Here is a 12,226-nt window from a genome sequence, read left to right on the forward strand (position 1 = left end):
CAGAAGCACCGGGTGGTCATCCGACATATGTCATTGTATAATCATAGACGTTATATATTTAACAAAACGATTTACACCTAAGTTCCTACAGACACTAAAAGTTCACATTTTGATGAAAGTTGTTAGTCTGGTCATGGTTTGAAAACGAAAAACTTTTACACATATCAACTTCTATCATGGATAATTTTTTGAAAATTTCCATCTTACTTCTGGCTATAATACAAGTCCTATTTCTAAACGCAGCACACGCCCAACTCCTTAACACGCTAAAATCAAAGATTGATATCTTCGATGTGTCAAACACCACGTCGCAAAAAACTACGATTTCCTCCGCTGGCCCAGACGTCACCAAGGCAAAAAACCTTGTCTGGCTAACCGGAGCATCTTACTGTTTCGATTTGTCGAAATGGTCATGTCCTTATTGCAAGAAAGCCAAGGGTCTTGGTTATGAATATGCCGCCAACTTTTCTAACCCCAAAACTAATACTTTCGGAATTATAACTGTGAACAAGGCGAAAAAGGAAATTGTTGTAACAATTCGTGGAACATTCAATGTTGCAAATGTACTAGAAGATCTTGTTCTAACTCAGGTGAGCCTTGGTAGTGGGAGTGGTGCAAAAAAATCTTCAGAGAAAAAGAAAAAACTCAAGAATAAAATTAAGTCGGCTTTATCCGGTGGATCATCGTCAGACATAAAAGTTCACAAAGGATTCTTAACGGTATGCAATTAACGCGTCTCCTAAAAAATGGTAAAATGTCTCATAAGTAATATACAAGTTGCCAACATGCAAAACGTCTCCTAATGTTATTTTTGAGGTCTCATATAAATCCATAAGTAACTCCTAAATTGTTTTATAAAAAAACTCCCTTTATTTCATATAATTAACCGAGCGCCTTCCATTCGGACAAGTATGAAATTCGACTACAAAACGGAATTAAAAGATGAGCATGAGACAAAAGTGGTTTTATATAGTGAAAAGCATGCTAAGCCCCTTGATAATATTCGCAAAGACGATTTCTGCACTAGGGCCTCCGGAAAAAAATCTTTTGTTAGACGCCATTTTGTTATAAGAACGGAAAATTAAAAAATGACACCTTTCTAATTTTGACCCTATATCATTTGCCAGAGTGCACAAAACTGGAAGCCAGATACATATGTTCACCTATGGTATGAGACATGGGCTTTCACATAAAAAGCATTAGAAATCTCCCCACCCATAAACCGTCTGGTAATTCAGGCATGCATTTGTGAAAACCATCTCTGATCGCCATTTGTATATCATTGAATACTGGATAATATTAGCTAATTATCATGACATTGTCTTTTCGAATGATGCTTTCACTTAATCCTTTGGGAGAACAATCCTTGATTTCGAGCTACATACTTTTGCCACTCGACAAACATATTTAAAAATTTGTTCTCTTTCTGAAGAAGATATTTATTATTAGATTTGTTATTAGTTATTAGATTAGATTATTAGATTTCTTCTTTTTGCTCCTCTAAATACTTCTTGGCTTCAAATTTACTCTTGGAGCACCTCCCACTCACCGATTTTCATTTTTTTCCTTTGGTTAATGTCGTGTTCAGAATTTGAATCGCGGTCAGAGTCACCAGATTCAAATCGGAGCACTTGGGACGTCACTTTAATTTAAAAAGCTAATGAGAATAAATATGTAAAACCTTTAGAAAACAAAGTGGGAGTATTTTGGATGATGTTCGATGGACTTGATGTGTGGAACATAAGGCAGAAAATGATAAAAATTGCTTTTACATAGGCCACAAAGTCGTTGTATCCACAAATCGTGAAGGTGTTGGGGGCATTATTAAAGAAGAATAAAGGTTACAGTGTCATATTGTCAGGTCACAGGTGAGCCCGTAGTGAAATATTACCAAAATATATTAATGTACTTAGCTATTCCCTTATTTAGTCTCGGAGCCGCAATAGCGTCAATCGCCTTGTACATGTTACAACAAAAAATTAACCTCCCTTCCAATTTTCCAACCCCTACTTCCTACGCCTACTTTGGATATGGGGAGCCACGCGTTGGGAATAAAGCGTACGCAGACTACTTTAATAGCCAGAAGAAAGTGCAAATAACGAGGATTGTGAATAAAGCGGGTATAAAACGGCATTCCGGCAAAACATTTCATACTTTTTAATTATAAGTCGAAGGAACCAATGTTTCACACTTTAAAAACGCATACACGTATAAATCTAGATCCAATTTGTCATTTGGCCACGGCCCTTCAGGGCTATGTTCATCACGGAACAGAACATTGGATAAAGCCCATCACTGGAGAAAAGTCTTGTTCCAAGAAAGTTTATGAAGACTCAACCTGCAGCAATTCCTTGGGGCCTCTGTACAACCCACTTGATCATCTCCAATATTGGGATGTTGCCTATTTGAGCTGTGGGTTGAAAGACCCGATTCAATTACTTTCACAATTTGTTGTCCCCTTGTCGACTGGATAAGATAAAAACGATGGTTGGCATAATAATTTTGAATTTGAGCACTACTTCCAATTTGGAAATTGGTTATGATTTTCAGAATTTCGAGATGAAGTTTCATTTAGAGTTTATTCTGTAGTTGAATATGTATTAATATGTATTACTTGTTAAATAGTTTCAGTTCCATCGGTTACATTAAATCGTTACAAAATTAAAAAGTTAAAAATAAAATATATTTAGTTAAGGTTCTTTTAAATATAATATAGGATTAAATTATACAAACTATACATACATATACATTTATTAACTGCATAAAACTATTAAAATCTGCACATTAAAACTAAACCAGTTTATGCAATACTTGTTGATGAAGAATAATTGCTCTCATCTTTGTTTTAAAATATTTGTGAAAGGGTTCTTCCCATTGCGCCTTCCATTCGAACGGTGAACTGGTCGACGGGTGTGTGTGTCTGGCGAATTGGGCGTTCTCGTCGTAAAGAGCTCAACTCCCAAGCAGTCCACCCACTCGGACTCACTCAACCGTCGATCACCATTAGCATCACAATGGCGTGGAAGTTTCTTACCACATCTTTTGAGGCGTTTGTCTTTGGACACTTCCGTTCGGAAGAATTTCCATTCAGAACGATCTAAAATCTGAAAGTTAAGAAATTTGTCCTTATTAGTAAACTTTATTTACTATAGAGTCTCTTGAGTAAAGTATTTTATACCCCATCCGAATTGTCATCCAACTGCGAAAAGTACCAGCGTACTATAATATAAAAGCAAAATTTTAATTTAGATAGTTTTGGAGGTGTTGTGATTCACTTAGAAATTGAGTAATGCAAACTGAATAAGAAGAGTATGGCTGCGACTTTTTGTATGCCTCAATTTACACCACATGTTAAAAACAATGGGAGAGAGGTCGACTTTCGGTCTCTCCTCAATATTATATTAGATACTCGTAATTTCTGAACGTTCCTCCCGACTAACACATAAACAATTTATAAAGTGGTTATAGTTTTCTAATCTACTCCAGAGGTAGCTGTACAATTTTATGTCGACAAAAAATACCATCGGCATGATTAGCATCAAAATTCCAAATATATCACAAAGATAATACATACAAATAAATATTCGTTCGTCTCCTATTTAAATATTTATAACGAAACGCATTGTCATCTGACAAGGGAACCTTAAGTACTGTCACATCTCGATTTCCTTTCGGATGGTCTTAATTGATAGATAATTGAGTATGGCATATATAGGACGTCCTATATATGCCATATATATTGGCCTATATGCATGCCATGGGACCCCATAGGGTCCCTCCCAGATGACATTTTTTCCAGTTTCCTAAAAGCTTAAAATCTCGAACGAGGTGTGGAAAAGTTATTTTGTTGCATATGCTAAGAGCTGACGATATACATTAACAAAATTTTTTGCAACTTGCAAAAACAAATATATCCAACAATTTTGAAAAATACACAAAGTAGACTATATAGCATTGGTCATTATATCTTTTTTCATGAAAAGTTGCGAGTTTTAATTTTTCGCCCATTTTGTTGCAATAAAAATAATATTTTTGGAAAATTTGTTTTCAATACTTAAATAAAAGAAGTTTAACGCTTAAATTTTATTAAAATTTCAAAAAACGGCGAAATTTAAATTTAGAAAATTTCGCCGAATTTCGCAATTTAAAAAAATTGGTCAATGCTTGTATGATTTGTTTGCATATTTGTGATCAGCATGAAATTCCGGACAGGGAATTTATGAGCTTCATTTCATTATTCCGAAGACTGTCATCTATGTTAAAAGCATTGGAAAAATTGCACGTTTTGGTGCAACTTTCGCCAAATATTTCACAAAAACGTGATTTTGCACCGTATGTGCTACGACAAAGTTTTAGTTACACTCAATTATCTATCAATTAAGACCATCCGAAAGGAAATCGAGATGTGACAGTACTTAAGGTTCCCTTGTGAGATCTTAAAAGAAATAAATCCTACTAATATACTTTGAAAACTGTATACATACATAATATAAGTACTTTTGGGTTTGGCTTGGGGACAACAACGTGCTATTCATGTAAATACGTATTTGTAGATTGGTAATGATAATGATTGATAATATGTACCTGATTGTTCCTGTATCGACATGTGGCGATTTGTTCCAGGGATTCTTTTAGAAAATGTTTCATACGTAAATGTTTATTTCGCATAAGCTTCACTGACCATATATGAAAATTATTTACATACCTGAAGCGCCCTTCATTAATTGCAGAGGTCATTCTTTTCATTAACGAGTCTAGAAAAAATAACTTATATTAACCATTAAAATTTTAAGACTTAAATTGAAGAGTTGCGGACTAAACTCTTGTTCATTACAAGTAGCAATAAATATTTACCTAAGAGATCGGATAAAAACTTTTGTTTCTTTTGGCCGGAGCAACCTGCGTCATACATAAAACCAAAGGTTTCTTATATAGAAACTATAATTTTCATAAACAATTTATACATAGATTTTGTCACACCTGTCATTGGTTTAGAATATCTTTTACTACAGTCGGGTACAGAGTTTACGACCAACGTATTTGGAATTTGGATACCTCCTTCCTCTTCTACACACCAGCAGTATGTTTTACCTGTTGGTTAACAGTGTATATGTCAGATCAATATATTGGCATGGCCATTTTGTAATTTTGTTTAATTTAATTTATTATTGCCAAACCTTGCGCACATTGCACTTTATGGTAAAGCCCACCCACAGTACATTCTGGAATGATGACGGATTCATTTCGAATCTGGCTTGCTAGAGCTGACTATGAAAGTAAAAGTAAAAAGTATTATTATGATATTTTGTTTGCAGAATAAGTCATCACTGACACTGATTTATTCTGTGTCAGTGTTCATGTCATTCGTGTCATAACGTTATGAAGGCTAAGCCTAAAGAATGTGGGGTTATGCATTTCAACCGACCTGTCTGTCCGTCCAACAATTAGAGGTTTCGTGTGTTTCGATAATACCACCACCAGGTCGCAATGGGTTGAAAGGATAGTCCCCACCACTTCTGTTACCACCAGGTCTCAAAATTTCCAAAGGGTTGGTACCTCCTCCAGGGGAGGATCCTGATAAAACGAAGGGTACAAAAGATTTAAGATAAATATGCAGTTATGTGTGGAGTATTTTTTAAAATATGTACGCACTGTTGTCTACGGAGGGAAGTCGTAAGCACTCGAGCCACTCTCGCTTAACAATTTTCTGATCCCCTTTGGCACCTAATAAGTTTATATAAATCACAAAATCAAACATATTCTAAAAAAATGGCTGCATAAAAAAGATGTAACCTTACAAAACGAAATAAAGTTTTTGGAGCAAGATCTCGGCTGAATTTGCTGTTTAACCAAATGTTTTAAAATGAGTGTTTCATTTTTATGAAGAATTCCGTCCCTGAAAATGAATAAGTTCTTTATAAGCTAATGGATTTACAATTTATTTCCTGGATACTAGCCGAATTATAAATACTTAGCTTACCTGTTTCGATCAAGGGTGTCAAATTTCCAAGCCAGAACGATTTCATCGCTGGCTCCATCCGATTCTGACAAAAATCAGAAAGTTCAGAGCGATGTACAACTTTGTAGCGTTACTATTTTTCAATGTGCTTACCAAAATATGACAATGTTGCCGATTTGTATCTATTATACTCTGATTTAAATGTTCTGGTTAAAGCTGCATTAAAACGGGACCGGTCGGCATAATTGCAGGCTGTAATATAGTTTTATCTTTTGTTACAATTTTCAAGTTTTTAGACCAAAGACTTTTCATATATGTAGCGAATGACCATATTTGATGCACGTATTTCTCACATTTTGGATTTTTCTTTCCGTGTGACGATCTCCTTTTTGTAGTGGATTTTCCTTGTCTTAAATACTTGGCACAGTTGGGTCTCTTGTTATCGTGGGGGTTTGACAGGAGGACGGATGACCCAGGAACAGGCCTCCCACCTCGACTTACACACCAGCACGACTTGGTGTGAAGGTGACACTGGACGGTTGCATAAGATCCGTCCCCGCGACACGTCGGGATGTACTCGGAGGATCCCCGTTTCGCTGCAATTGCCAAACGTTGGCGTTCGTCGCGTTCTTCGAAACATTTTCCGCGCGAATTGTTGCGAACTTTACCTCCTGTCCCAATTTGGTCTCCAACTAGCAATAAATTAGGAATTTTAAAAACATGGTTGGTTGCATAGCATAATTTTATTAGCTTCATGTAAATATTTATGTACATATGAGTGTATACACTAGAATGTAAGTATAGAAGGCAGTACAAATCATGGGTATCTGCATCATCGTATATTCATGTACATATATCTGTAGTGTACAATTGTACGTGATATATACACACCTTGTCGGCTGGTTCTGCCACCAGCAGACGGTGATGGGTTCGGTTTTGATGGCGACGCGCAGTCTACTTCACCACTGGTATTATGGCTACACCCACTCGTTGACATTGACATTGGTTCATGTTGTTGCTGCTGCAATTACAAAAGAAAGAAGGGTTTTACCACGGGTTTCACTGTGTGCTGCATATCTTTACAATCTGGTGAGGAGAGAGATGAATATTACAGCAAACAAAGGTGCCTGCCTGGTCTAGAGTCTGGTCTGGTTCATTATGATCGAGGTAATAAAATAAAACATGTCAAGAAATTGAATAGATAGTTTTTAGAGTGGTGCTTTCTTAAGCATGGGATGAATCATGGATCGCATCGCATCATAAGAGATGGTTAAAAAATAATTAGCAATAATGTAATGTCCATACTTGTGAGGTCTGGATTTTTTACAAGTTCTTAAATTGGGAAAATGTCTATCCAATTGTAATCCTTTTGACCAAGCTAATATTTATCATATGCAATTGCTTAAGAAAACTAGTAAAATATCGAACTCACGCTATCCTTATTGCTTACTTACGATTAGTAAACTGGCAACCAATCAACCCTAACTCAAATCCGTAAATGAGATGGTGTCACGTGATGCACTCAGATTTTGTTTGCGATAAAGAAAAATATTTTTTATTTGTCCAGAATACCAAAGTTTTAGGCATTGGTGAAATTCTCTGAAAAATTGCAGATAAAAGCTGAGGTTTCAAAAATTTCACCGTTTTGAGATTTTTCCATGAATTATAAAACACAGTTTTTAAGATGGTCAGTCAGAGGAATAAAATATCTGACTCTCAATTTGTTAAGTTTTTAATCATTTTCTGAGAGAAAAATTCTAAATAGTGGGATAATCTTTCGTATTCTGGAATACATGCGAAGAATATACATAGGTCTGCTTAATTTTAACTATGCACAAATAAAAATTGGTCCGGTCTAAACTTGAGTGCATCACCTGAAACCAACGCCTTGTTAATGTAACCGGCTAGAGTGTCATTTTAGGAGATTTGCTCAACAAGTGTCAATTAGTTCTCGACCACTTTTCAAATGGAGTTATGCTGGTGTGCGACAATTGCAGAGGAGGTGGTATATGTTCATACGTATAGGTGATGCTGTTGGTGAATATAGATCAACATACTGTAATTTGAATTACTCCTATTCAATTCTGATTGGAAAATACATATGGTTAGTCAACGTCACAATGAACGAAGGGTTATTATTGGGTGGGTGGTGGAGATACCGGATCTGCCTACGATCATTCAAGAAGAACGCAACACCGTCAACCGTTGAGAACCCACTCAATAGATCGTTAATTACGTAAAAGAGACGTGTATGCATTATTAAAACTCTTAAAAATGTAGACCCAGACAGATATACATAAAATCTAGTCATCCTCTTTCTTCACGCTTTTTAATGAAAATGATCTCATAGCAAATTATGTTCATTCCAATAATATTTCTACTCGCTGCACGAAAACACCCGCAAAAGATGTTGCATTTGATGAACTTTTTTTCAGAGATGGATGGAAAAGATGAGATGCAATTAAGCCCGAGGGAACACAGGTGTCCCACATTCCACGTTGTTGGAAGAAAATCCAATCCACACCAGGGACGACCCTTCAAGTCCACTAGTAAGCAATAGCATAACAGCAGCAGCAGCAGCAGGTAGTTAAGAAGAGACAGTAAAACCGAGAGACCCTCCTTTCTCAGATATACATTATTTTATTATATCCCCTCGATAACTAATATGACCCTTGGCCTTCAATCCACAATTTACGGGTTTACAGCTTAAATAATATCCTATACCTACCGGTATATGTACGTATATGTGTTTATATGTATGGCAGGAGATGGCCAGACATTCAGGAACCTTTGAAAACTACACTCGAGTGCTTTCATCAATTTTATACAAGTCAAAAACTTACAGTTCTTTCGTATTATTTAGGTTGCTTGAATAAACTGTATTAATGCAGTTCATTTTAAAATAAAATTGAGCAGATATCATTAAATAATTTAACTCCTCCACTCTGTTTTAATTATCCCATGTAAATATTTCTCTCCAGCGATCAATTCATGCACCTGAGAATTTACTTATGCATATGTACGTATGCTACTTAAAGTTCGTCTGTAATTGGTCTCGTATAGACATGGGAGTATATATTGTTATGCGTTTGTACTTAATATGCAGGAGGAAAGGGAAACCCTCCTGACTTGACGTGCATATTGAAGCGGTCATCCCAGCCAGAGTGGCTCCACAACAACAATCAAAAGAAAGAAGCAACCGAAACGAAGAGGAAACACTCTGGCTGCCTTTTGTAACAATGAATAGCTGAGAGAACTCTAAGGGCTTATTCGTCGTCCGTGTTTTATTGATGTCTATTAATATTATTTTAAATGCGAGCACAAAAGGATAACATGAAATGACACTTCCCAAAATGAGCTTGCATATGCAACTCGAAACAATTCTTGTTTGAGGTCAACGTGACTGAAAGCAACCCTTGACAAATATTATAGAGTGGAGAGAACACAGCATAATATTGGTAAATATTCAGTAAATAACACCACAACTCACCATTTCCTCGGATTGATGGGTGTGGTTATTCCGATGCCGCTGATGTCTCACCGGGTTAGAACAACCGACCGGATGAAGCAGACCAGTGACAAGAAGGAAAGAATAGCAGAAAATGACTAGCACGTGGATGGAGGAGGAGGACGGGGAAGCAACAACGGTCATCATCGACCCCACTTTTTCGATTTAAAATCTAATGACAAGTCCAACTTGTCCAGCACTTGTCCCAATGCATCGTCCCCACGAAACAAGAATATTAATTACTTTAAATATTTCACATCCGTACGCACACCGTTGTTCGGAGTTTTTGTTTTGTATCTTACAAAATCTCACATTTTTTCTCCCAACGCAACTCGTCAAACTTGTCACTAAATGTTTAGTCGGATAGTCTCATGTCCTGATTGTTGTTTGCGTTGTCGTATTAAAAACTAACTCACATTCACCCGGAAGAGTTTCTTGTTTTTTTCTAACTCGTTTGCATATCCTTCGTTTTAAGGAGGTCTTAAATGCAAATACACGATTCAATCTCACTTGGTAATAAATCCAGTCTGTTTCTCATTCAACTCTTAAACGACTTGTGTCTTCTTGAATGGTTTCTTCTCTCTTCTGTCGAGAGTTGATGTGGACTGGACTGAAACTCGAGTGAACTTCACCCTCACCTCAGTTATAGGTACTTACTTGCTTACATTCGTATGTACAGTGCAGTGAGAACAAGCTAAAACCTCACATTTAGCAGAGTTACATTCACAAACAGCAACATTCGATGGGCTTTGAATAACCAAACCATCCGAACTGACAAAGTCTTCTTCGGTATTCTTCAATAACTTGCATTATTAAGAAAGAAAAGTGCTGCATTATTATGGCTATTGTGGGGAGTTACATAGTTCTAGTCAGTCATGCATCACCCAAAAATGAACGAGTAGTGCAGACGAAAATGAGGAGTCTGTTCAAGTCTTGAGCTGGATAAGATGAGTCGCCGTCTCAACTTCACAACCTTTCTTGTAAAAGCACAATGCCAACTTTACAACGGATTTACCCATCCTTACATCCGCCTTTTCCCTTAATTTTTGTCGGGAGATTTGGCAGATAATTGCTTTCCACCAATAATGAATTCCAGTCTACTTATTCATTTGCCAACTTTCTGTGATTTCGAGCTTCTAAAATATGTACAAAATCTTTGTGTGTAAGTTGCCTAATGTAACGAAAAGTTCAAAAATTAATGAATTCTACTCAATTGCATGCCAAATATGTACGTGGAAGCAATTTCACTAACTGATGAACATGCTACTTAAGTAGCTCTCGTTGTTCAGGGGATTTCACTCCTCATTATTGATAACTTATCAAACTTTTTCATATCATTCAACATGCAAATGTGTGTGCGTCTGTTTACTTTAATGTTATAGGATTGAATATTACAATAAAGCTGCAGCACATAACAAAACACAACAGTCGTCGCCAAATACTTACGAAGCATTGTTTTCCGATTGGATGTGTCTATGTACATGTGTGTATGTTAAAATTCTGGGTAAATGGTTGGCGTCCGACACCTCTTCACCTGCAAAATACAATATATGGGCATGAGCCTTCGTGTGTATTTTTCACCGGCATACAAATCTTATATGTAGGTACAGTTAATAAATTAAATTTATAAATATTTAAACAAACCCCAATTCAAACGCATAAAGCATCATTTTTAAGATGGCCTTATAGACTTGTCAGGATTTCTGTCTGTCCGTCGTCCGTGGGTGCATAGCTCTCAATCGACTTGAAATTTTACATTTTCCCATAAATTTTACAAATTCGAAACCAAAGAAGTGGGCATGAACAATAATCTGGTTGGTCGATGAAAAATTTATTAAATGTCATAGAAACCTCTTAAACTTCTCATCTGAAACTAAAATTCAGTGTGATGGTCGCGTATAGGGTATCATTTTATGATATTTCGAAACAAGATCATTAATTTATAGGAACATAGCTAATGTCATGAAATATTCGTCATAAATTACCCCGAACGGTCTCACAATCCTAAATGCTAAATACTTGATTATTTATCTTCAGCAATATGATTAAAAACCTGCAACAAGGCTTTCGCTAATTTGTTAAATCCGTTTGTTGCAATGGTTTATTCCAAGAATAAATTACGAAATTATATGTAAATCACTTATTACGAGTCTGGCCTTCAGTGAATAATATCATCTTAAAAGGCCCCGAAAAATTGCCAGAAGTGCGTTTTTATGTCTATAATAACTTTTAGTAATTCTTGACTATGAAATTTACCAAAAGTTGAATTTCGTTATGAATGAAATGCATGTAAAGTAATAATGTTATGTCATGTTTACGTCATGTGATGAGCGAACAACATGTACTTGAGAAGATCATAGCATTCAGACGACGCCGGGCCGGCAGACTCCACACTTAATCAGAACTTTAGCACTGTCACTGTCTAAATAATGCTTGCATACATAATAAATCTACAAATGGCGAAGCGACGGGTACAAGTTTTCCACCAATTTTTTAACAAATTTAACGAGCTAACGACATCAATAGAATGGATGAGAAAAATTAGGAATTATGTATGTATTATGTATGCCGTAAAATTGGAAGGATTTCCACGGTCAATTTTGTGTAGACATGTATGATTCAATTTATTGACTACGTACGTAATGCGGTGTAAATTGAAATATATGAGATTGAAATAAACGATGCGTGATGGAATGTAAGTCCCAAATGCAAGAAAATGGTTTATGCAAGGAATGCACGAAAATTCAACTGCTGACCCA

The 12,226-nt window shown here is 36.2% G+C and overlaps 2 protein-coding genes across 2 annotated transcripts; one reads left to right on the forward strand and one right to left on the reverse strand.

Moving 5' to 3' along the window:
- On the forward strand, window positions 1–2,666 carry LOC110843310 (lipase). The gene is made up of 4 exons (XM_035848027.1): window positions 1–719; window positions 1,777–1,868; window positions 1,930–2,120; window positions 2,221–2,666. Exons 1-4 carry the CDS (start codon window positions 177–179, stop codon window positions 2,472–2,474), a joined length of 1,080 nt encoding a protein of 359 aa, XP_035703920.1. The 5' UTR covers window positions 1–176; the 3' UTR covers window positions 2,475–2,666.
- LOC110844627 (SPARC-related modular calcium-binding protein 1) lies at window positions 2,561–10,694 on the reverse strand. Its single transcript, XM_022090873.2, has 15 exons — window positions 9,450–10,694; window positions 6,851–6,980; window positions 6,313–6,651; window positions 6,113–6,211; window positions 5,981–6,044; window positions 5,799–5,896; window positions 5,653–5,724; window positions 5,426–5,574; window positions 5,178–5,268; window positions 4,981–5,091; window positions 4,855–4,899; window positions 4,706–4,754; window positions 4,585–4,628; window positions 3,179–3,219; window positions 2,561–3,104 (listed from the first exon to the last, which is right to left on the reverse strand). The coding sequence occupies exons 1-15, from the start codon at window positions 9,612–9,614 to the stop codon at window positions 2,835–2,837; spliced, it is 1,767 nt and encodes a 588-aa protein (XP_021946565.1). The 5' UTR covers window positions 9,615–10,694; the 3' UTR covers window positions 2,561–2,834.
- Window positions 10,695–12,226: the final 1,532 nt, after the last annotated feature.

This window comes from Folsomia candida, unplaced genomic scaffold (assembly GCF_002217175.1).
Source record: "Folsomia candida strain VU population unplaced genomic scaffold, ASM221717v1 Fcan01_Sc002, whole genome shotgun sequence".
NCBI lineage: Eukaryota > Metazoa > Arthropoda > Collembola > Entomobryomorpha > Isotomidae > Folsomia > Folsomia candida.